Source organism: Pipistrellus kuhlii, unplaced genomic scaffold (assembly GCF_014108245.1).
Source record: "Pipistrellus kuhlii isolate mPipKuh1 unplaced genomic scaffold, mPipKuh1.p scaffold_m20_p_20, whole genome shotgun sequence".
Classification (NCBI taxonomy): Eukaryota; Metazoa; Chordata; class Mammalia; order Chiroptera; family Vespertilionidae; genus Pipistrellus; species Pipistrellus kuhlii.
The window spans coordinates 16823303-16847064 of record NW_023425516.1 but is presented as its reverse complement, the minus strand read 5'-3'; the positions used below and the strand labels follow the sequence as shown (position 1 = coordinate 16847064).

General features: G+C 54.4%; 2 protein-coding genes across 5 annotated transcripts in view; both read right to left on the bottom strand.

Annotated features, from left to right (window-relative positions):
- CORO1C (coronin 1C) overlaps positions 1-23762 on the bottom strand; it is an 85145-nt gene that overhangs the window by 58213 nt on the left and 3170 nt on the right. Inside the window, exon 1 of one of the 3 annotated variants that reach the window (XM_045585643.1) lies at positions 2250-2265. The exons of 1 other annotated variant lie outside the window; for it this stretch is intronic. The gene's annotated coding sequence lies outside the window, so the exon portion shown is untranslated. Of the gene's footprint in view, positions 1-1815; positions 1964-2249; positions 2266-23762 lie in introns of those variants that run through there. One more of the 3 variants, XM_036448750.2, reaches the window with a different exon arrangement.
- The window catches only part of SSH1 (slingshot protein phosphatase 1), a 39225-nt gene continuing 37429 nt past the window's right edge, over positions 21967-23762 (bottom strand). Inside the window, exons 15-16 of one of the 2 annotated variants that reach the window (XM_045585642.1) lie at positions 23311-23592; positions 21967-23271 (exon numbers count right to left, since the gene is read on the bottom strand). In XM_045585642.1, the coding sequence (XP_045441598.1) occupies positions 22384-23271; positions 23311-23592 (1170 nt within the window). In that variant the 3' untranslated portion in view covers positions 21967-22383. Of the gene's footprint in view, positions 23593-23762 lie in introns of both variants that reach the window. The other variant, XM_036448749.2, reaches the window with a different exon arrangement.

Sequence of the window (23762 nt, the reverse complement as noted above, 5' to 3'; positions counted from 1 at the left end):
TGGGTGTGTGAGTGTGAATGTGAGTGTGTGTGTGAATGTGAATGTGTGTGTGTGAATGTGTGTGTGTGTGAATGTGAGTGTGTGTATATGTGTGTGTGCGTGTGTGTGTGTGATTGTGATTCTGTGTGTGTGAATGTGAGTGTGTGTGTGTGTGAGTGTGAATGTGTGTGTGAGTGTGTGTGTATGTGTGTGTGAATGTGAGTGTGCGTGAATGTGAGTGTGTGTGTGAATGTGAGTGTATGTGTGTGTGAGTGTGTGTGTGAGTGTGTGTGTGTGTGAGTGAGTGAATGTGAGTGTGAATGTGTGTGTGAATGTGAGTGTGTGTGAATATGAGTGTGTGTGTGCGGGTGTGTGTGTGTGAATGTGAGTGTGTGTGTGTGAGTGTGTGTGTGTGTGAATGTGAGTGTGAGTGTGAATGTGAGTGTGTGTGTGTGAATGTGTGTGTGTATGTGTGTGTGAATGTGTGTGTGTGTGAATGTGTGTGTGTATGTGTTAGTGTGAATGTGAGTGTGTATGTGTTAGTGTGAATGTGAGTGTGTGTGAGTGTGAATGTGTGTGTGTGTATGTGTTAGTGTGAATGTGAGTGTGTGAGTGTGAATGTGAGTGTGAGTGTGTGAATGTGAGTGTGAATGTGTGTGTGTGAGTGTGAATGTGAGTGTGTATGTGTTAGTGTGAATGTGAGTGTGTGTGAGTGTGAATGTGTGTGTGTATGTGTTAGTGTGAATGTGAGTGGGGGGGTCGGGGGGGCGGCGGGAGAGCCGGGTTCCCACATCTCCCCCTCCCCTCTGACCTCAGCCGTCATCCCAGCGGCGGCGCCACCTGCACAGCCAGCGCCCCTCCCCGCCGCGCCCCCCGCCCGCCGCTCCGCCGGGAGGGAGCGTCCACCTCGGAAATGACCCCGTTCGCACCGGCGCCCAGGCTCCCCGACCCTGCGGCACTCCTGCCTCATTCTTCCTCCCCGCAGCCTCACCCGCCGCCAGCCCCGGCCCTGGGCTCCCACCCCGGCTCACCCTCCTCCCAAACTGGCCCCCGGCCCTGGGCTCCCACCCCGGCTCACCCTCCTCCCAAAGCGCCCCAGCCCCCATCACCCACGTTTATCCGGCTCTGGCCGCGCCCGCCCTTCCCGACCCCGAACCCAGATCCCCAGAAGCCAGGCAAGGCCCCCCCTCAGGCCCGGGAGTCACCCCCGCCCCGCCCAGGCCGGGCCCAGCGCGTCCCGCCACACGTGAACCCCGACCCTGCCCCTGGGGACCCCGCACCCACACCTGCCCCCCCAGGGCCGCTCCGCCTCCAGCCCCGGCGGCCCCCGCCCCCCACCCCCGCCCCAGCCGCCGCGCCCCAGCCCCAGGCAGCCCCTCCTCACACCCAAGACCCCGCCCCACCCAGGCGGGTCCCCGATCCCTAAAAACCTGCCTCCCGTCAGCCCCGTCACCCCTCAGCCCCGCGGCTCCTCACCGGCCATGAGGGCTCCGGACCCCCCAAAAGCCGCCTTCCCTTGGACAGTCTCCTCCCTCCCCACACGGGCCGGGTTCGCTCTCCTCAGACCCAGCGGTTCCGTCCCCCCAACTCCCTCCCTCCTTCCCTCCCAGGCCCGACCCCGACCCCCTGCACCCTGGCCAGGGGAGCTCCCGGCCCAAGGACCCCGCACCCCGCGCGCCACCCCAGCCCGCACTCCCCTGCCCCGGCCCTGCCCCACGCCCCGCCGGCTCCTGTCAGCCGGCCGGACAAGTGCGGAGAGAACGCGCCCGCCCGCCCGCCCGCCCGGCTCGCCCGCCCCGATCGCTTCCAAGCGGCCCCGCCGGGCGCGCGGCTCACCAGGGCCGAGGTGCCTGAGGCGCCGCCGCCGCCGAAGTCCCCGCTGCAAAGCCCCGCGAAGCTTCCAACCGCTGTCGCCTCCCGCCTGGCACTGAGCGCCGCGCCGGGGAGGGGTCTGGGCGGTCGCCCCCGCCCCGCCGCCGCACGCAGGCCCCGCCCCCGCGGCGCGACGCGCCCAACCAGAGCCGCCCGGCTGCCGAGGGGCACGCCCACTTCCGGCAGGGAATTGCGCTTCCCACCGCGCCATCCGCATCTCACACGCTCCCTAGCGCCCCCTCTGGTCAAGCAAGAAAGGTGCAGGTGGGCCGCGGAGCACCGCCCACTATGTTATCTCAGTGGCCCCCGATTGCCACGCCCACAGGCGCCTCACCCGGAGCCACGCCCACTGCTCCTCAAAACCCCGGAGCGGCGTTCCTAGGGCTCCGCCCACTGACCTGCTTGGCTCCTCGGGGCCACATCCCCGGCTCCCCAAACATTCCCCCTGAGCCCCTTAAAACCGGAACATCAGCCCCTCTGATCCCGCCCACTACCCAGCCAAGCCCTCAGCCGGCCTTCTGGCTCCCTGATCCCAGATCCCGCCCATGGCTTCAGAACTGACCTATCGGTACACAAAACCCCGCCACACATTCCAGAAACCCCGCCCACAGAGTAACCACCCCATTCGCGCAGCATCACAAGCCCCTCCCACTGCCCAGTTAATCGCTCCAAACCCAAGCTCCGCCCCAAATTCTCGACTCCCCGCCTCTGGCTACTTGAAGCTCCTCCTTTGCTTCCAGACATACCCTCCCACCACCACCACCTCTGGGGACTCCATGCTGTGGCCTTCTCCCCACTTTTTTTTTTTTTTAGAAATATGGGTTGCATTGTAATTTCATTATTCTTTTTATTATTATTATTATTATTATTAATTTCAGAGAGGAAGGGAGAGGGATAGAGAGAAACATCAATGATGAGAGAGAATCATTGATTGGCTGCTTCCTGCATGCCCCCTACAGGGGATCAAGCCCACAACCTAGGCATGTGCCCTTGGCCAGAATCGAACCTGGGACACTCTATCCACTGAGCCAAACTGGCTAGGTCTCAGTATTCTTTTTTAAAAAATTAAATATATTTTATTGATTTTTTTACAGAGAGGAAGAGAGAGGGACAGAGAGTCAGAAATATCAATGAAAGAGAGTCATCGATCAGCTGCCTCTTGCACACCCCCTTCTGGGGACATGCCCATAACCAAGGTACATGCCTTTGACTGGAATCGAACCTGGGACCCTTCAGTCCACAGGCCGATGCTCAGTATTTTTTTTTTATATATATCAATATATATGTTTTGAGAGGAATGGAGGGGGATAGAGAGATAGAAGCATTACTGAGCGCATCATCCATTGCCTGCCTCCTGTGTGCTCCCCTCTGGGGATCGAGCCTGCACCCCAGGCATGTGCCCTCACAGGGAATCAAACTGGTGCCCTCTTGGTTCATGGGTCTGTGCTCGACCATTGAACCACACTGGCTGGGCCCTCTCCCCACTTTCTATTGTCACATTCCTAGAACAAGATGGCTGACCCTGGGCTGGGCCACACCCACATAAACCCCAACCCCAACGAAGATCTCCGGTCTTGACCCCTTTTCGCAGGTGAGGAAATAAAGGAGACAGGGTCCCTCCCTTCCTTTTCCTGGCCAAAGTCCTCACCCATATGCTTAATAACTAGAGGACCCGGCCTGAAAGTCAGAGCACTGGGCTTGAGTGTCAGCTCTGCTGCTGTCAGACGGGGGTCCCAGGACAGTTTCCTTCACCTCAATATGCTGAATTTCCTGATAGGTAGTAAAGTCGTAATAACAGCAGAGTCCCTTTCTCAAAAATACCAAGCTCTGAAGAGCCAAGATTTGGGGGAAATGGATAGGGCTATTTACTTTGCCAAAAGCAAGGCATCTTTGCAGTTCACGGGAATGTTTCATTTTAAGCATCAGCCTCGGAAATGTGTGTTATGTAAATCGATGACCCCCTGAGCCAGAACAGCTATCACAGCAAATTATTCACCCTCTCTAAGCCTGCGTTCTTTTTTCAGTAAAATAGGGATGCTGTCCTAGTGGCCCCACCCAGAAGGATTCCCAGAGGTCTTAGTGGTGCACGGAGCTGGGTGCCTGCCTTGTAAGAAGCCTTAGGCAGAGGCGCCAGCTGCTGTGACTGCTGTGCTCCAGTGGGGAGGAACGCTTGGCACTTTGCCTTGAAGCAATCGCTGACAACAGGGGGGACTGAGCACCCTTTTTGTGGCTAGATTTTTGCTGCTCGCTTCATTGAAACGAGAGGAAGGTGGTGAAGCCTGCAGTGCACCGCCTGGCATTTGGTGATTTACAAAAATGATGGGCTGTTCGTATGATTCCTATCTTGAATGAAACAAGGGCATGGACAGCACGTGAGTTCCGAGTGATTCTAGGAAAATGAAGATTGATAAAGTGTTCTGAGGTGGAAATGGGAAACAAATTGGCTTACTCTTTTTTTTAAAAAAAAATATACTTTATTATTATTTTTTTACAGAGAGGAAGGGAGAGGGATGGAGAGTTAGAAACATCGATCCGCTGCCTTCTGCACACCCCCTACTGGGGATGTGCCCGTAACCAAGGTACCTGCCCTTGACCAGAATCGAACCTGGGGCCCTTCATTCCGCAGGCCAACACTCTATTCACTGAGCCAAACCAGTCAGAACTGATTCAGTCTTTAGAAACAGATTCTTGCTAACACGTCCCATCGCTTCTATATGCAAGGCACTCTCTGCATGATTTAAATGCAAAATCTTCTGACATCCCCTTCTCCCAGTTCTTTAAGTGAGGAAATTAGAAGTAAAGTTTTCCATGACACCAATTTCCCCCCAATGACACGGCGCTAGAACAGCTGTGGAATGGGCTGAGAAAGAAAGGAAGATCCCAAGGCAGTGGCCTCCCGGCAGTCTTGTTTCAGTTCCTAGTTTTATCCCTGGTTTGAAGGAGGTCATTCTTACACAGGAAGCATGGAAAGCCAGAAGCAATGCCACCTCACCAACCCCACCCCACACCTGCTCCAAATGTGGTCAGCTCAGAGCCGCTCTTCCCAGAAGCAGCAGGGGGAAAAGTGCAAAAGCCCTCTCTCTGCTGGGAGAAAACCCTCATCCTCTCACTGTTCTTGAATCCATAGCAACCCCTTTGTGGGCCCTAAGGAACCCACGGCTCTGGCCACACTGGCCCTACACAGAGGGATTCAGGTCCAGGTGAGATGATGAATTTGAGAGTCTTTTCCTGCTTCCAAAAGGTGATGATTTTTGAAGAGGCTTCAGAGAGATGCTAGATGAAGATGGATTTAATGATCGGGAAAAATCAGAGTGATTCCAAATCACTCATGTATGAAGACGAAAGGATTGTGGGTCCTGCGTTCGGAGGCTCCTAAGCAAATCACTTTTCTAGTTTCCCTCAGCAGCAAACAGGGGACATTATTCTCAGGTTGCCAGGGCAACCCGGAAACTGAGTGAATCACCCTAGGGGAACGTTAACAAATAATAATCATATTAAATAAACGAGAGGCAAGACCCCTAATTGAGTGACAGACAGAGCTCCGAGAGAGCATTAAAATTCACTCTACCATGGTAAGTCTTGGTCGTCACTTCTTTCTGCAAAATAAGAGCTGAAAATGATAGACTGGCTACTGAAGGATGTTTTGTTAATTGCATTTTTATTGTGAGACCATTGTAGATTCACATGCAGGAAAGGAAAAAAAAAAAAAAAAAGAAGAAGTAATACAAAGAGATCACATGTACCCTTTACCCAGGTTCCCCCTGTGGTAGCAACTTGCAAAACGATAGTAGACTATAACCATCCCGACCTTGACATTGATACAATCAGGATACAGAACATTCGCATCACCCTGAGGACTCCTTTTAGAGACACACCTACTTCGTTTCTGCCCCCACTCCTTCCTTAATCCCTGGCAATCACTCACCAGTTCTCAGTTTCTGTACTTGCGTTATTTCATGAATGACTACTCATATACCGTGTTTCCCCGAAAATAAGACATCCCCTGAAAATAAGACCTAGCGCAACTTTGGGAGACAAAAAATTAATATAAGACACTGTCTTATTTTCGGGGAAACAGGGTAGTAGGCAACCTTTCGTTTTTGGTTTTTCTTCCCTCAGAATGCATCTCTAAAGACGAGTCCAAATATTTATGCTGTATGTATGACTAGCCTGTTCCTTATTATTGCTAAGTAGTATTCCAAGGTTTGGATGTATCCGTTTGTTGAACCCTTTGCTCATTGCAGGAGACCTGGGTTGATTCCAGGTTTCTGATGAATAAAGCCTCTGTAAACGTTATAAACATTTGTGTGCAGATTTTTGGTGTGAAGATGGGTTTGCATTTCTCCGGGAGACATGCCCAGGAGTACAATTGCTGGGTCAAATGGTAATGGCCTGTTTAGTAGTTTAAGAAACTGCAGAAGGTCGAAACCGGTTTGGCTCAGTGGATAGAGCATTGTCTGCGGACTTGAAGGTCCCAGGTACAATTCCAGTCACGGGCATATACATTGGTTGCAGACACATCCCTGGAAGGGCATGTGTAGGAGGCAGCTGGTTGATGTTTCTGGCTCTCTATCCCTCTCCCTTCCTCTCTGTAAAAAATCAATAAAATATATATTTTTTTAAAAAAGAAATAAACTGCAGAAGGACTCTCCAGAGCACCTGTCTCCTTTTATATCCCCACCCAGTAGCAAGCTCTGAGTGGTCCAGTTTCTCTGCATCTTCGCCAGCATTTGGTGTTGTCCCTATTTTTGCATGTCAGCCTTTCTGCTAGATATAGAGTGACATCTCATTGTGGCTTCAATTTGCACTTCCCTGATGACTAATAATGTTGAAAATTTTTTCATGTACTTATTTGCCATCGTTACGTCTCTTTGACATCTTTTGCCCATTTGCAATTGGACTCTCTTGTTACTGTTGAGTTTTAAGAGTTCTTTATGTAGTTGTCATACTCGTCTTGCTGGATATGTGGTTGGCAAATATTTTCTCCCAGTCTGTAGTTTGTATTTCCATCCTTGAGCCGCTCACAGAGAAAAAAAAATTTTTTAATAGATTTTTATTGATTTCAGAGCAGAAGGGAGAGAAAGAGAGAGACAGAAACATCAATGATGAGAGAGAATCATTGATCACCCCACACCCTCCACACTGGGGATTATGCCCTGACTGGAAATCAAAACATGACCTCCTGGCTCATAGGTCAATGCTCAACCCACTGAGCCACACTGGCGAGCATTTTTATTTTTTTATCATTTATATTTTTAATTTTATTTATTTTTTAATTATTATTTTTTTGTTAGTCCTCATCCCCAGGATACTTTTCCATTGATTTTTTAGAGAGGGAGGGGAAGAGACAGAGATGGATGTAAGCCTGCATGGATGTAGGTGCTCTTGACCAGAATCAAACCCAGGACCTTTCAGTCCACGGGCTGACGCTCTATCCAGTGAGCCAAACAGGCTAGGACCAACTGAGATTTCTTACACAGCAAGAGCTAACAGATGCAAACTCAAAGGACCTTAGAGGAGGTATTCTACTTGTGCTCAGTAATTCCAACGTTTTTAAAAATATATATCTTATTGATTTTTCACAGAGAGGAAGGGAGAGGGATAGAGAGCCAGAAACCTCCATAACAGAGAAGCATCGACCAGCTGCCTCCTGCACACCCGCCATCGGGGATGTGCCCGCAACCAATGTGCACGCCCTTGACCTGAATCTGGGACCTTTCCATCCGAAGACGGATGCTCTATATCCACTGAGTCAAACCGGTTTCGCCCCATTCTCAGAACTTTATCTTACGGCGATAATCACAGTCACACGAAAAGATACCGTCAATTCCCATTGTTCGCTGCAGTTATATTTCGTACAGTCACCACGAACACCAGCAAAGACGGAGTGGCTGCTCCTCGAGGAAACGCAGGGTTAGTGAGGTTCCTGCGAGCCAAGCGATTCATTCACGCCGCGCCCACGGCCAAGGGCACTCTCTCACACATGCATTTTCTCCGCGGGGCACACTGCGGCCTGCTTGCGCTCGGGAACACCAGAGAACACTTTCGCACTACACTTGCGGGCCATTTGAAGTAGCGAAATCGTGCCAAGGAAAGCACACAGATGCTAAAAACGTGGCGCTGAAGAGACCGCGGAAAGGACTTCTGCTACATAGAGTAGGAGAGCTGAGGCCAGGGGCAGAGCCTCGCCTTGGCTGACCGCTGGCAATGTGCGTGCACTCGAGCTGGTCACTGCTCTGCGTGAGGACATGCCCTCCAATGACTACAGAAACGCCGCCAGCCAAAACCGGTTTGGCTCAGTGAATAGAGCGTCAGCTTGTGGACTGAAAGGTCTCAGGTTCGATTCCGGTCAAGGGCATGTACCTCGGTTGTGGGCACATCCCCAGTGTGGGGTGGGCAGGAGGCAGCTGGTCGATGTTTCTCTCTCATCGATGTTCCTAACTCTCTGTCACTCTCCCTTCCTCTCTGTAAAAAATCAATAAAATATATTTAAAAACAAAACAAAACAAAACAAAACAAAAAAACAAACAAAAAAAAAACACCGCCAGTACTGCTTCGGGGGTTACACATGGATTTTTAGGGGAAGGTGCATTCGTGAATACAGGACCCCCTGTGTCGGTGGAAGGGTGTTTTCTATGGAAGCGACAAGAAACACACTCTTGTTAATGGGTGTTCATGGCAAAGAATGCTGTGATGAGAGTCCCATTGGAAAGACACCCTGAGGCTGGCACTGGAGGGAATGGGCAGCAGCCAAAATGTCTGCACCTCCTCCTGGAGGCACAAAGGGACTTCCCAGAACCCAGCCTCTACCCTCTGGCTCCCGGAGGTCTGTGGTCTCTGGCCCCCATCTGCCCAGGGAAGGCCTGCAGTTTGACAGGAGCCGTGGAGTGTGGCCTCGGCCTTCTCCTCTCCTGCACCTGATGATTCCCCGGTCACTGAGAGTCACAAGTCTTTTTGTTTTAATATTGTTTTTTATTGATTTCAGAGAGGGAGGGAGGGAGAGAGAGAGAGAGAGAGAGAGAGAGAGAGAGAGAGAGAGAGAGAGAGAGAGAGAGAAACATCAATGATGAGAGAGAATTATGGATTGGCTGCCTTCTGCACGCCCCACACTGAGGATGGAGCCTGCAACCGGTGTGTGTGCCCTGACCAGGAATCGAACCGTGACCTTCTGGTTCATAGGTCGACACTCAACCACCGAGCCAGTCTGGCCAGGCCACAGAAGGTTTTTAAAGCAGGAAAAATAAAATAATTGTATGGAACAATCTCTGTTGCTGAATGATATGTAAAGGTATTCTCCTCATGCTGTTAGATGAAAAAGGCAGGTCAGAAAACAGAAATGTCCCACTTTTATAAAACACACACACACACACACACACACACGTACACGTACACACATTGTAATAGAAATTACCTCTGAGTGACAACATTCCAGTTATGGATGAGTTTCCTTTTCACATGTCCTGTTCTGAATTTTTCTCATTTTCCTGCGAAGTGCATCCAATTGGCTTTCAATGTCAAAAGTGGTCTTTTTGGAAGGGGAGAAGGAATTCTGCAAATTCAAGGTGTTCTGTCAGGACCCCTAGACCGATGTCTCTCTGAGGAACCCAGCAGGACCCAGCTGGGAGAAGAATTTCCGGGCAGACGGTGCTCCTGTGAAGATTTTCCAAAAACGTAAACCTGAGTCTCGGCAGCCGCAGCGCTCACTCGTCTCAGTAAATCTCATTATTGAGTTAATAAACCTGGTGGCTGCCTGTGTCGTCTGCAGCACAGGCCACAGCTCCCAACAGCCAACCTGGCCTGTGTGCCCCTCGCCAATCAGATGCCTCAGCTTCGCACAAAAAGGGGATGACTGCCCTGGCTGGTTTGGCTCAGTGGATAGAGCGTCGGACTGCGGTTTGATTCCGGTAAAGGGCACCAGCCGGGTTTGCGAGCTCAATCCCCAGTGTGTGTGTGTGGGGGGGGGGGGGGCTGGGGGGGGGGGGGGGAGGGGTTGCAGGAGGCAGCCAATCAGTGATTCTCTCTCATCACTGGTGTTTCTAGCTCTCTTTTCCTCTCTCCCTTCCTCACTGAAGTCAATATATATATATATATATATATATATATATATATTTATTTATTTTAAAAGGGGATTACTTTTCATTGATAATAAAAACGCTTAGATCAGCGGTTATCAGCTGGGGCAATTTGCTCCCCAACCTCTCCCCCCTGTTCCCCCACCCAGGTAACATTTAGCAATATTTGGGTGCCACTAAATATCCCACAATGCACAGGGCAGCGCCATCCTGCCCCACAGCAAAGAAGTATTGATATTTGTCCCCAGATGTCAATAGTGGAGACATTGAGAAACCCTGGCTCAGACATAGAGAGCTTATTCAGTCTGACTGGGCGAGGGGCTTTACAGGAAAGGTCTCATTTAATCTTCACAGCGGTCCTAGGAGATAGGGCTTATTATCATGCCCATTTCACAGAGAAGGAACACTGAGGCTCCAGGAAGGGAAGGAGCTTGAGATTATATATCTTGTTCACATGGCCACGCCCCCTTGTTCACGTGCTCACTCCCAGCTGTTCTCACGGCAAACCGTTTCTCAGAGAAAAAGGGCAAGCTTTTCTGCCGTAATTTTAACATCAGTGACAACGTTTGGCCGAGGAACAAAGGCGTTAGCGATGATGAGACCGCGTTTTGATTTCCATCTCTCCTGGAAAGGCGCTGTGTGGCCTCAGGCAAGTTACGTTGCCTCTCTGGCCTCCATTTCCTCCCAGGTGCCTGTGGCTGTCGGGACCACGTGACTGCAGATTCAAAAGATACCGTATGTAGGGGTGAGATGACGACAGGATATGTGGTCATCCATTTGGAAATACCAGCAGTAAATGTGCGTGATATCCCTGACTCTTTGTCGCTGGCTAACTAGTAGTCCCACCTGGGAATTAATAGGACCGTTTATTAAAATCGATATTCTTCCAAAAGGAAGAAAAGGACGGGGGGGGCGGGGGGGTGCACCCTGGAGTGAGAGCCGGAATTGGATCCAAGACCAGGCCTTGCTGGCATAGACAGCCTTGGTGAGATTAGGAGAAGGTGCCCCTGGTGAACCACTCTGACCTGTTTCTGCGTCTCTGAAATGGGGGCACATAAGGCATGCCCACCTCCCTGGAAGGCCAGTAGTCGGTCAAGCAGACGTAAAACCCCACGATTGGACCTCACTGAATTAGCTCCTACTCTTCCCCTTGTTCTTCAGCTGCCCGACCCTCCTCCCCTCCATTTCCCGGCAACCTGTGAGCGGGCTCAAGTCTTGCTCTTCTCAAGGAGGAAGCCCCTCCCCCTTGCGTCTCCCTTCAACAGCAGCCTTAACCCTCTCGCCGACACGTGTCTCCAGAATGGTAGCCAGGTGCTGCCTCTTCTCCACTTCCGGTCTGCCTGGCCAGGGGTCTGGGCTTCTTCTCCCTCCCCACCCTTCTCTGTCCAAGGTCACCAACAACCTCCTGGGGCTGCAGTCGGCAGGCCTGCCTGGTGACCCCGGCACTTCCCAGCCTGCTCCCAGCAGCCTGGCTTTGCTCCTGTCCCTCTGGCCCTCTCCAATACCAGCATCCCCCGCCCAGTCCCCTTCTTGTATCTGCCCAGCGATTTCCAAATCTCCGCCTGGCCCATACTCCATTGCTGGCCTCCGGCCTGAAGATCCCGTGGCCTCCTGGACTTCTCCACGTAGCAGCCCAGACACAAGCTCGCCCTCATCCCCTTACCCACTGCCTCCTCCCAAGTTCCCCTCTTAGGCAAGGGCCCCACTATCCACACGACTGCTCATGCCAGAACCTACGCCAGAACCCCGACTCTTCAACCCATCACCACCCCCTACCCATTTAACCTCCTGAGACCCATCCTCCCATCTCCATCCCGTCACCTCCCTCCGAGCTGGCTGGTCACTGGTTCAGTGGACCCGTACTGAGCACACATGGTGTTCCAGGCACAGTAGCACTAGCACCTGTCGCTGAATTCCTGGCACCCTGTTTTCCCCCCGCTCCTCCAGACACAGCTCCCACTGAGGGGCCTTCCCAGCACCACGCCGCCCATAAAACGTCTCCCAACGATGGAGATGCCCTACGTCTGCCTTGTCTAATGTGGCAGCCACATGGAGGGCCTGGACACTTGAAACGTGGCCGTTGGCTGAGAATCCAGCCCTTGTGGGGTTCAAAGGAGATGGTCTGAGGAGGCAGCAATTCAGTGGAAAGAGCACGGGCTTTCTCAGCGGTTGCACGTCGACCTATGAACCTGGAGGTCACGGTTCGATTCCCGGTCAGGGCCCATGCCCGGGTTGCAGGCTTCATCCCCAATCATGCAGGAGGCAGCCGATCCATGGTTCTCTCTCATCACTGAGGTTTCTCTCTCCCTCTCCCTCCGTCTCCGAAATCAATAAAAATTTTAAAAAAAGAGCACGGGTTTTGACGTCAGAGGCCTGGGCCGCCCTTTTACACTTATTCTGAACGAGAGGCCGGAGGCCCGGCAGCCGGCTCACACGCCACGCCTCTGGGTCATGTGATCTTGTTACAGCGACTGCGTTTTACTTTCTTTCTAATCAGGGAAAACAATAACAAACAGGAAAGTGAATTTCCATCTTGGGAGCAGGATGGGGCCCCGGTGAGAATTCAGGAGGGCCCAGTCCTGCCAGGACTGTGCACGTGGGATCTTCCTCCGAGAAGGCAGCTGAGAACCGGGAACGCTTGCCCCTGTGAAGGCTGCCTGTCCTGGAAGGCCAGCTTGCACGTATGCACGGGCGTGTGCCGTGTGTGTGTGTGTGTGTGTGTGTGTGTGTGTGTGTATGTATGCGTGCGTGCAGGGCAGAGGTTCTTTCCCAGGCTTAGGTCTTGTTGGGTCTTGTGCCCCCTGCCGCCCGCCTCCCATGCCTGCCCGGGCCCTCACCCGTCCACGCCCGCTGCCAGCGCAGCCCCAGCGTCTGTTGTGGCAGATGTTTGGTCGTGCCATGGCAACGCCGGAACAGGATGTGCCTCTGGATCGCAGGCAGCGGGGACCTGCCCACGCGCCCCGGCCGCCCTCGCCTTCCCCTCCCCGAAGGCGCGATGGGGGGGACCGCGGGGGGCCAGGTCAGGGGCACACGGTGCTTATAGGGGAGAGAGGCAGAGCCAGCAGCCTCTTTGGGGTCAGGGGCAGGGGAGGGGAGGACGCATGTGCACAGCCCAGCAAGTCCCTCCTAGTCCCTCCTAGTCTCTGGCCCTCGGAGCGATCCTAAAGGAGTGGGGGGCGGAGAGGGGGGAGAGGGGGAGGGAGGCTGGCAGGCCACGGGGCTGGTCCGTGGGCGGTGACCGTGTCTTCCCCACTGTTATAGCGACCCCTGTGCTCACGGGGGGACTACGCTGAGCCAGGACCCGCACTACGTGCTTCCTAAGGCGTTTACGCGGTGCTAATTACCCAGTGCTAATCTTTACGGCACCACGCTGCGGTTGTTCCTGCCTTTCCCACGGGGAAACTGAGGCACAGAGGGGCTCGGTCGCTTGCCCCGGGTCACACAGTGGGTGAGTCAGGGAGCAAGGCCCACGGCTGTCTCGCTCCAAAGCCCTTGACCCGTGTGGTGACAGTGCCAGGGCCAGCTAAGGAATTAAAGAATCAATGGAGTCCAGCCGGTGTGGCTCAGTGGTTGAGCATTGACCCATGAACCAAGAGGTCACCGGTTCAATTCCTGGTCAGGGCACATGCCCACATTGTGGGTTCTATCCGCAGTGTGAGGTGTGCAGGAGGGAGGGGGATGATCAATGGTTCTCTCTCATTGTTGATGTTTCTCTGAAATCAATAAAAATGCATTTTAGAAATTAATGGAAATATTAAAATGGGGACGGGAGAGCATTAGACCCACTGCAGGGTCTTGTAAGTGTGCAGTCCAGTGGAACCGCCCAGGCAGGCAGCCCTGGTCGCTACTCTTGCACCATCACTCCTCCCAGTCCCCCGGCCAGCGCCTCAGGTGCTCAGCAGCTGGGAGAAGCTCACAGCTCATAGCTGTGAAGAGCGGATGAATCTGGACCCTTCCTGGCTGTGTGGCCCTGACCCCTCTTCCCCAACCTCTCTGAGCTTCCACCTTTTTGTAACACAGGCACACACTTCCCGGTAACACGTGTGAAAGGTGCTCAGTGTGAGTTACGCTCCTCCTGCCTCCCTCCCCGCCATCTCCCCGGCCAGTATGTGATCCTAGTCACCATGGATTCAACATGGATGGTGCGCCGGGCAGAAGCGAGTTTGCATCCATTATCAGTTAGCTCTCCAATTATTTTTTTAAAATATATTTTTATTGACTCAGAGAGGAAGGGAGATGGAAAAGAAGAAACATCAGTGATGAGAATCATTGATCAGCTGCCTCCTGCACGCCCCCTACTGGGGAATCCAGCCTGCAACCTGGGTACGTGCCCTGACAGGGAACTGAGCCTTGACCTCCTGGTTCATAGGTCGACGCTCAGCCACTGAGCCACGCCTGCCGCGCGGCAAGTTTCCCTTTAAAAGGCAAACCACGGTGAGCACGAACGAACGAACGAACGAACTGGAGGAGGGAGGCACCTGAGTCGCGCAGGCAGCCCTGGAGAGGGTGTGGGTCAGATGTCCGGGCCGGAGGCTCCTTCCAGGCTCCTGTGAGATCAGGATGCGGTTCCGCTTGCTGCTCTCTCCTTCTGGGCGGGGCGGCGCTGGGAGAGGGGTCGTGGGAAGGAGCCATACCTTCCTGGCGTCACCGCTTTTGAGATGTAACCTTGGGCGAATGACCTTGGACAAGCCCTCTGTAGGCCTGATTCTTTGTCTGCAAATGGAGGATCACGCCCAGAGGGCCCTCAGAGGACTCCACGTAGAGGAAGGTCTTGTGTGTGTCAAGTGTGGGTGCACACGGGGTGCAGAAGTATATCCTGCCCCCTGGTGTGTGGGTGCGTGACGAGGGGGCGGTGTTTTCGGGGCAGGCCTTACGTTGGGCACTGATGGCAGGCATCTCCTTTGGAAAGGGCTTTCCCACTATGAAATAAACTCTCCTAAAAGGCAGTCATCCTGGGAAGATAGGGGGAGGGTGGGGGTAAGGGGGTGAGATCAACCAAAGGACTTGTATGCATGCATATACGCCTAACCAATGGACACAGACTACAGGGGACTGGGGGCATAAATGGGAGGTGGGGGGTTATGGGGGAATAAGGACACATATGTAATACCTTAATCAATAAAGAAATTTAAAAAATGCAGTCAACCTGCACTGGCCGAGCAGCTCAGTGGGTGGCAGCATGGTCCCGATACACTTTGATCTGTGGTCAGGGCACATGTAAGAATCAACCCAGGAGCCGAAACCGGTTTGGCTCAGTGGTAGAGTGTCGGTCTGCGGACTGGGGGGTCCCGGGTTCGATTCCGGTCGGGGGCATGTGCGTTGGTTGCGGGCACATCCCCGGTGGGGGGTGTGCAGGAGGCAGCTGGTCGATGTTTCTCTCTCATCGACATTTCTAGCTCTCTCTCTCTCTCCCTTCCTCTCTGTAAAAAATCAATTAAAAAAAATATTAAAAAAAAAAAGAATCAACCCATGAACCCATACATAAGCAGAACAACAGATGGATGTTTCTCTCTCTCTCTCTACTAAATCAATCAATAAAAAATGTTTTTCAGCCGAAACCGGTTTGACTCAGTGAATAGAGCATCAGCTGCGGACTGAGAGGTCCCAGCTTTGATTCCTGTCAAGGGCATGTACGTTGGTTGCGGGCACATCCCTAGTAGGGGGTGTGTAGGAGGCAGCTGATAGATGTTTCTCTCTCATCAATGTTTCTAACCCTCTCTCTCTCCCTTCCTCTCTGTAAAAAAAAAATCAATAAAATATATATTTTAAAAAAATGTTTTTCACGTGGTCATCCTCCAAGCTCTGCCTGCTGGAGCCTCTTCCAAGCATCTTGCCAAGAGGGGCTTCCTCGGGCTGCACAGACAAGCCCCCGCTCCCTGCAAAGCCAGCCCAGTCCGAGGCGTGATCTGGGATCACTTACAACCTCAGGGTTGCTGCTCTGTGGACGAAATCCATAAAAACAGCCAGTTCCAGGAAGGCTCTCCGAGGGCCCCCGGGGTAAATGAGTAGCTGAGTTCTAAGAAAACCCGATTTCTGTCCGGGCGCCGTGGGTGTGGTCTCCAGAAAGCACGTTAATGGGATTGTGACTAGCAAAGTGGAAGCCTGCTGGATTGCATCACCGTTTTGGTCCAGTGGCGTCTGACCCCGGCCAACAGAATTCCCGGGGGACCCCTCGGAAGCAGAGTGCCGGGCTCCCTGGCCGGGCTCTGATTCGCGGCTGGAGCCCGAGGGCCAAGTCCTAGGCGTGTCCAGCTTTCCCGAGGAAGAGCGTCCGGAACCGTGACCCTCAGAGGTCGTTGCGAAAACATCCTACAGAGAAGGCCCCGTCCAGCTCACCATGAGTCATTTCGCTGACTCCCGGAGCAATTCTTGACAATCACTGACTCCACAGGTAGATTTTTTTCCCTTTTCTTTTTTTTTTTCTTTTTAAAAAAAAATATTTTTATTGATGATTTTTTACAGAGAGGAGAGAGGAATAGAGAGCTAGAAATGTCGATGAGAGAGAAACATCGATCAGCTGCCTCTTGTACACCCCCTACCGGGGATGTGCCTGCAACCAATGTACATGCCCTTGACCGGAGTCGAACCTGGGACCTTTCAGTCCGCAGACCAACACTCTACCACTGAGCCAAACCGGTTTCGGGCCCCAACCCCCACCTTTTTTTTTTTTTTTTTTAATATTTTTATTGTTTTTTTTACAGAGAGGAAGGGAAAGGGATAGCTAGAAACATCCATCAGCTGCCTCCTGCACGCCCCCCACTGGGGATGTGCCCACAAACAAGGTACATGCCCTTGACCGGAATGGAACCTGGGACCTTTCAGTCTGAAGGCCGATGCTCTACCCACTGAGCAAAACCAGTTTCGGCCACAGGTAGATTTTTTTTTTTTTATCAGGATGGATTTAGCATGCTAGCTCGAAGTGAGAATAATTCCTGTTGTAAAGCAATAAACTCCCACTCCACCCAGTTTACCCATCCATCTCCTCCAAGTCCAGATCAGGGACAGAGCAAGCCCGGGTAAAGTGTTTGCTGGGTGCGCGGGCACTGGAATGTCGGGGTCACGCCAAGTCACGGGTAGGGGGCAGTCGCCGCGCACCAGGCACACGTGCACCTGCCATCTCCCTCCCAGCCCCGGCAGCTGGGGTGGTGGGGCCGCTTCACAGGCCTCACTCCTCGGAACGTGAGCAGACATGATGTATCGCAGCCAAAGGCGGTTAAGCATGAACATGAGTCCCTGTGCTCTTTCCCCAATGCACAGCTGGGAGCAAAGAACGCCAAGAAGGCAGGGCCTTAAGTGCCAGCAGCCCGGCTGTGCTGGTCCCCCAGGGAGGAGAGCCACCAGGAAGTCCTGACCTGCCGAGGACTGGGACCTAAGCCTTGGCCATGGACCCACCCACCAAGAGCTCACAGGCTCGATTCCCAGTGAGGGCACATGCCCAGGTTGTGGCCTTGATCCCCAGCGGGAGGCATGCAGGAGGCAGCCAGTGGATGTTTCTCTCTCATCGATGTTTCTCTCTCCCTCCCTCTTCCTTCCTCTCTCTCTAAAAATCAGTAAAACCTATTAGGAAGGAAGAAGCCTTTGCCCTGTCAGTGACTGGGACTCCCCAGAGCCTGCCCTGGGCATGAGCAGCAATCCCTCCACAGTCCCTCCCACGCATGCAGTGTCTGCAGCCTCAGTGCTTCTCTCCAGCACACACTTCCCTCTAGCTTTCCACGTCCTGCTTGTGCAGGAGGAACCATCACACCAAGTCCAAGTCCCACTCTGCCGAGGGACAGGGCTTTGGGGCCTGCTCCCCCCTCACTGGCAAAATCGGAGGGAAAGACAATTCCTAGGGGAGCTATTTCCTCTTTTGAGTCTTTCCTGGGTCTAAACTGTCCAGGATTTTAGCATGGGGCCGGGCACGCAGTAGGTGCTCAGGAAAGACCGGCTGTCGTGGGGATGCGGACGCATCTGACTGCCTTGGCGAGGGTGGAGCAGGCCGTTTTCCTTTGCACGAGTTCACAGGTCATCAGGCATTTATAAAGAAAACGTTTATTTTTGTCACAAGAAGCACACAGACTATATACAGTACACACCAACAGAAGTAAAAAAACAAAAAGTGCATTATGCATCTTCTACTGCAGATTCACAGTACAAAAGATACTGCCTTTTAAATATAGACTATAAAAACAACAACAACATAATAATAATAAAAAAAACAAACGGGTATCGTTACACAACACACTGGAACCCACTGGCAGCTTCTGAACACCAAAGGGCAGCCCACCTTGTGGAGCTCCTGATTTGGGGGTGTGGAGGGGTGTGTGTGTGTGTGTGTGTACCTGCATTTTGTTGCAAAGAGCTGAGGACACCAACATAGAAGGCGGCGGGGTGGTCTAGGCGGGAATAAAAACCTCTATTCAAGACGAGTACAGGTGTGTGACGGGGGAACGGGCGAGGGCTGGGCTGCAGTCAGCACCCCCAGCTGCCGGCACACCAAGCTCTGGTCTCCCCTCACTATCACAGGGACTCCCCAGTGATGCGAGCCATGCTCCTCGGACCTAGAGAGACTGCACAGCAGATGGGGACGAGGACGGGGCAGGGCAAGCTCCGGCCCCAACGCCAACCACCACGGACAAGGCCAAGTATCCCATCGCCGAAGGCGAGAGCTCAGCCCTTCCCCACAAATACACAGTCTTTGTAAACTAGGATTAAGGCACTCAGTTGTAGAACAGTAATTACAGTGTCCGCGGACGGAGGAAGCAGCCACCCTCTCGTGCGGCGCAGCCGACGGGAAGGACAGCAGGGGACGGACTGGTGGCCTGGCCAGAGGGCCTCCTGGGTAAGGGCTGAGGTCGGGGCTGCGGCACCTCCTCCAGGACCGGAACAGGGCGGTCCCGTCCAGAGCTACCGAGCGTGTGGCACCACACAGCGTCACTCCAGACCGGTCCAGGGGACCTGCCGCACGGTGTGGGGCGGTGCGTGTGTGAATGAGACGTGATGCACATGATGATAGGATTCAAGTTATATGTATCTATATATATATCTATATCCAAATATATATATATATATATATATATATATATATATATATATATATGCAGAGTGAACTCAAACACAACAGGCAATCCATGGCAGAGCAGACAATGAAAAGACCAGTAGCTGAGCATGTGGTCAATCACTCCCTTGGTTTGGCATGCGGCGCCAGCCAGAGTCTGTGGGGCGGGACCTGTCCAGATGTCACCCTCTCCCCAGCCTGCCCGGCCCCACGGCCAGAGGTGGGACGGGCGCCCTGCTGGGTGGCGCGCCAGAGGAGGGTTGGGTGAAATGTATTCCGGCATCAAGCACTTCCAGGCAACAGAGGGCAAGCCCCTCTTCGGACACCTCGGGGGGAGGTGACTCACGTGACCCTGACTAAAGGATACAGCATTTGTTCTGGGGGGTTCGTCCGCCTTCCGGGATCGGGCCTTGGGGGAGACCAGACGGCCGGCCGGGGTGCAGTGCCGTCCTGAGTGGTAATCCTATTGCAGACTGGCCTCCCTCCTCTGGCAGCCTCTGGGTGTGCCCCGGAGGGGAGAGGCTTGGGGATGGGCTGGAATGCTTTCAGCTGTGAGGGCGGGAGAAGAGAGAGGGGCTGGGCCACCTGAGGGCCTGGTGAGTGCCCTGCACACCAGGCAGAGAGCGGTCACCAGCCCAGGGTCTGAGGCCAAGGAGGCAGGGAAACGGCAAGAGTGACAGACATTGCTCCGGGACAGAGAGACGGAAAGCGACATCAGCAAAGCGGCGTCCCCTCGCTCCGGGGTCAGCTTCCCCTTTTCACCTGACAACCCCTGGCAGGGTGCCCCCCTGTACCAGCGCAACAGGAAGTCTGGCTCCCCCGAACCTTTGGCGCGCCATGTGACTAAAAGTTGGGGGTGGGGGGGAGAGGAGGTGACGATGAAATGCAGCTGAGAAAACGTTCTCTCATCAGACAACGGCGTTCCACGAAGGGGGCAGTCGCCGATGCCCAGGACTTGCAGGGCACACGCCCTGCCTCTGACTTGCGCCACTCGCCTAGAGAATTCCCCCACCAGCTAGGATTACAGACAGGACGGTGGGTAGGATACGGTGAGTCTTAGGGGGCAAACCTTCCTTGCAGAGAGCAGCATGGCCCCCAGGTCTTTGCCGAGGTGCCCCCGCCTGGCAGGATGCTCTCGTCAGTGCACTTCAGGCAGCGATTTGCCAGATGCCAACACGCAACTGGCCTGGGCCTGTGGGAAGCCTACCCACCGCCCCAAGGAGGCCTCTTCGTTTTGCTCTGGCGGAGGGGCCCTGGTTTGGATGTTAATATGCAAATTGTGCTTCTGAGAAATGCATCGATAATTTGGACAAAAGCCAAAAACCCACTCAGATCTGTCATCCTCCGCCCACCTTTTCGCTGGATAGGAAAAACGATGGCTTTCAAAATTAAAGTTTTCAAAAATGTCTTGCTCTCTTGTTTAAAAAAGCAAAACAGCCTTTCATCACCAAACCTAAAGGATTATTTTGACACGAAAATTGATCCACCACATGAAATTTAATTTGGCAAGACATACTACATTTAATTTTTACTTATTTATTTATTTATTTATCTATTTATTTATTTGAGACTGTGTTTTCATTGGCTGAGAGGGAGAAAATCCTAAAAGGGGTTTTGGGAAAAGTGAATAATCACCTTTTAAGGTGATTTCAGTGAATGGTGGTGGGGGGAAAAAATTCCTATCAAGTAAAAAAATAACATGTATTTTTAAAAATTAAAAGGATGCGGTCAGGGAGAAAAAGTTCCCAGAGAGAGGGCTTTTGCAAAAAAAAAAAAAAAAAAAAAAACTCTCGCACTGGCTGAAATGTGGACTAGTCTGGTTCCCGAAGACCCTGTCTGGTTCTTCTGGAAAGATGGCTGTCGGGGTCCCATTCTGACCAACGTCCGATGGCAACTCAGTCACCCCCTTTCAGGATCTGGCTGGCTCTGGAAGGCCTTCTATTTCACTGAAGTAACCTGGCTGACCAGGAGGGTCCCCACACACACAGCCACCCCGGCCTGCGGGAGGGACCTGGGGTGGGCTGAGGTCTGGGTTGGGAGAAGGATAAACTGGTTTGGCCCAGTTTCTTCCCAGCGGGCTCTGGGTCGCCCTGCGCTGCCCGATAAGCCCAGGGGTCAGCGAACTCTGTCTGTACAGGGCCTGGTAACAAACATCTTACGCTCTGCCTGCTACGTGGTCTTAGTTGCCTATTAGTTAATTTTTTTATAACCCCTGAAAAGGGTAAAAACCATTCTTAGCTCATGGGACCATGTACAAGTTTACCGACCCCCGAATTCAACCTTTCTAACCGAGCCCCTTCTCTCTTCTCAAAATATGTTAAAACCCCATCTTGCTGACCGACACCAGGCGACCCTCCATCACGCTCAGAGCAGCGGTAGCATGAGGGTTTTTGACACCCCCCCTTCCACTGAGCTCACCTGACTAACGGAGCTGCTCAGAGCCCACCCCCCCCCCGCGCCCTGTCCTCCCACTGGGAGCCGCTGGAGGGAAGCGGGCAGCAGCGCCCCGCCTGGAAGGGGCAACTGTAAACACGGAAAAGCTTTGCAACAGTCGAGCTTCTTTCACAGAAGCTGCTCTTAGGGAGGAACTGATTGTTTCTCACTATCGGGTCTTCTCCCCCGCCCCAAATACCAGCAGATGTGACGATGAACAAACCTGAGTGCCGGGTCCCTGACAGGACAGTCTGCATCTCAGGGCCCCGGGCCCCCCAGACACTGTGAACACCTCTCCCCACCACGGCGCTCAGCAGCAGAGACCAACAGTGCTCCTGGTTCTCCCCCAGCGACGGGGGGGCAATTTGAAACCCCTGTAAGCAACAACCGAGGACATCACACATGTTCCTCTCCCACCGGACCCCGGGGGCCAGAGGCACATCCCTCGGCGTTCACAACACGCCGGGACCTCGGGGTCAGCAGCACGGAGGCCCACGCCCCAGAGCTGGCTCCACAACAGCCTTCGAATCCCTGCACCTCGCAGGGCTCGGTGTGGTCGGGTGGGGTCCCAAACAACAAGAGCAAAATTCCTCCTTGGGAACCCCTTTTCGGACACAGCAGTATTCCCTGGAAAAGAGCCTTGGTCATCACTGCATTGTCGGCATAAAAAGCATAGCAAGAACAGAGGTAGGACTGATACTGCCGTCCAAGACTTTTCCCGCGCGGGCGGAATGCGCTGGGGCCGTGTGCCTGCTGCACACGGAGCTCTGTGACGTGTGCGCGTGTCTGTGCAGGCCCCGCGGCACGATTCTCCTGGCAAACCCATGACTCGGGCTCAGAGTCTGCCGGCCACACAGCAGACACCCCCCCCTTCCTCCCGGGCGGCGAGCTCTTAAGACGCGGCTGCTGGAGGGAAAGCGAGACGCGAGGGGCTGACCGACACCCGTGGTGAGACTCGGGGGAGGGGTCACGTGATCAGCGGGTGGCGGGTCAGCTTTTGCTCGGCCTCGAGGAGCTTCTCGAGCTTTCTGGCGCGGGCTTCCCTGCCGGCCCCGAGGGGGCGGCCTGGGGCTCCTGCAGGAAGGAGTCCTCGCTGGACTTGGCGTCCTGGGAGTCGGCGACGGTGGACACGCCGGCCTCGCTGGTCAGGTCCTCGGTGGAGAAGTCCAGGCTGCCGAGCTTGGCGAGGGAGTGCGAGCGCTTGAGCGGGGACGAGACGGTGAGGCCCGCCAGCCGGAGCCGCGTCTCGATCTCCTGCGCCCGCTGCTTCACCAGCCCCGGCTTGCCGCGGACGCTGTGGATGCTGTCGCTGCTGGAGCTGCGGGTCAGGTTGGAGCTCATGGAGGACGAGGTGGGCGTGTAGCAGATGGTCTTGAGGAAGTCCTTGGAGAAGTGGCTGGTGTGGTCCAGGCGGCAGAGGAAGGGCGAGGGGCTCTTCAGCGAGGCCCCCTCCAGCGGGGCGGGGGCGGCGGCCGGCTTCTCGTCCCCCGGGGGCGGCGGCTCGGGAGCCAGGTCCTGGCTCTCCTCGGGGATGCTGGCCTCCAGCCGGCCGGAGGGGCCGTCCCTGAGGGCGGCCGCCGGGTCTGCGGGCGCGCCCTTCAGCCGCTCGAGCTCTTTGGTGTGCTTGCGGACCAGGCCCGCCTTCTGCAGCTGGATGATGGACTCCTGGTGCTGCATCAGGTAGCTGTGCGCGCTCGGCTTCTCGGCTTCCTTGCTGAACAGCAGCCGCAGGTCCTTGGCCGGCTTCGCGTCCTTCTTGGGTGGCGGGTCCTCCTTCACCACGTCCATGCCGGGAGGGTTCCTATCACAGTGAGCATTCTTCAAGAGGAGGGACTTTGGCAGCACTTTTGGGGTCTCTCTGGAAGGTTCCAAAGGGCTGGCTGGCGGCTCCGGGGCAGCCCTGGGCCCAGGGCCCCCGGGGTCTGGCCTCCTGGGGCCTGCTGGTGGCAGGAGCGAGGGGGTTTCGGGGGGGCTGGAGGCCAGCTTCTCCAGGGCTCGAGGCCGGCCGGCTGCGTGGGGCACCGGGGAGGACGTGAGGTGGGGCAGGAAGGTGGGCTGGGTGCAGATGGCGGGGGCCCCGGGGGCCTCGCGCCGATCCCCGAAGGCCTCGGGCGCCCTGCCGGCTGTAGGGTACATGCAGTCGGCACAGGAGTTGTAGGAAGGCTTCACTTTGTTGAGGATCCCAAACAGAGCATCGTGCTGGAGGGAACAAGAACGTGGTGAGAGTGCGACACAGCCAGAGCCCAGGACATGCCAGGAGGCGTGGGGCGGGCTGGGGGCCCCGGAGGGATGGGGCTCTCACAGCAGGAATAGGGACCGCTCGCTCTGAAACAAACCCAGGGGTCCCCAAACCGGCAGGACGAAGTAGC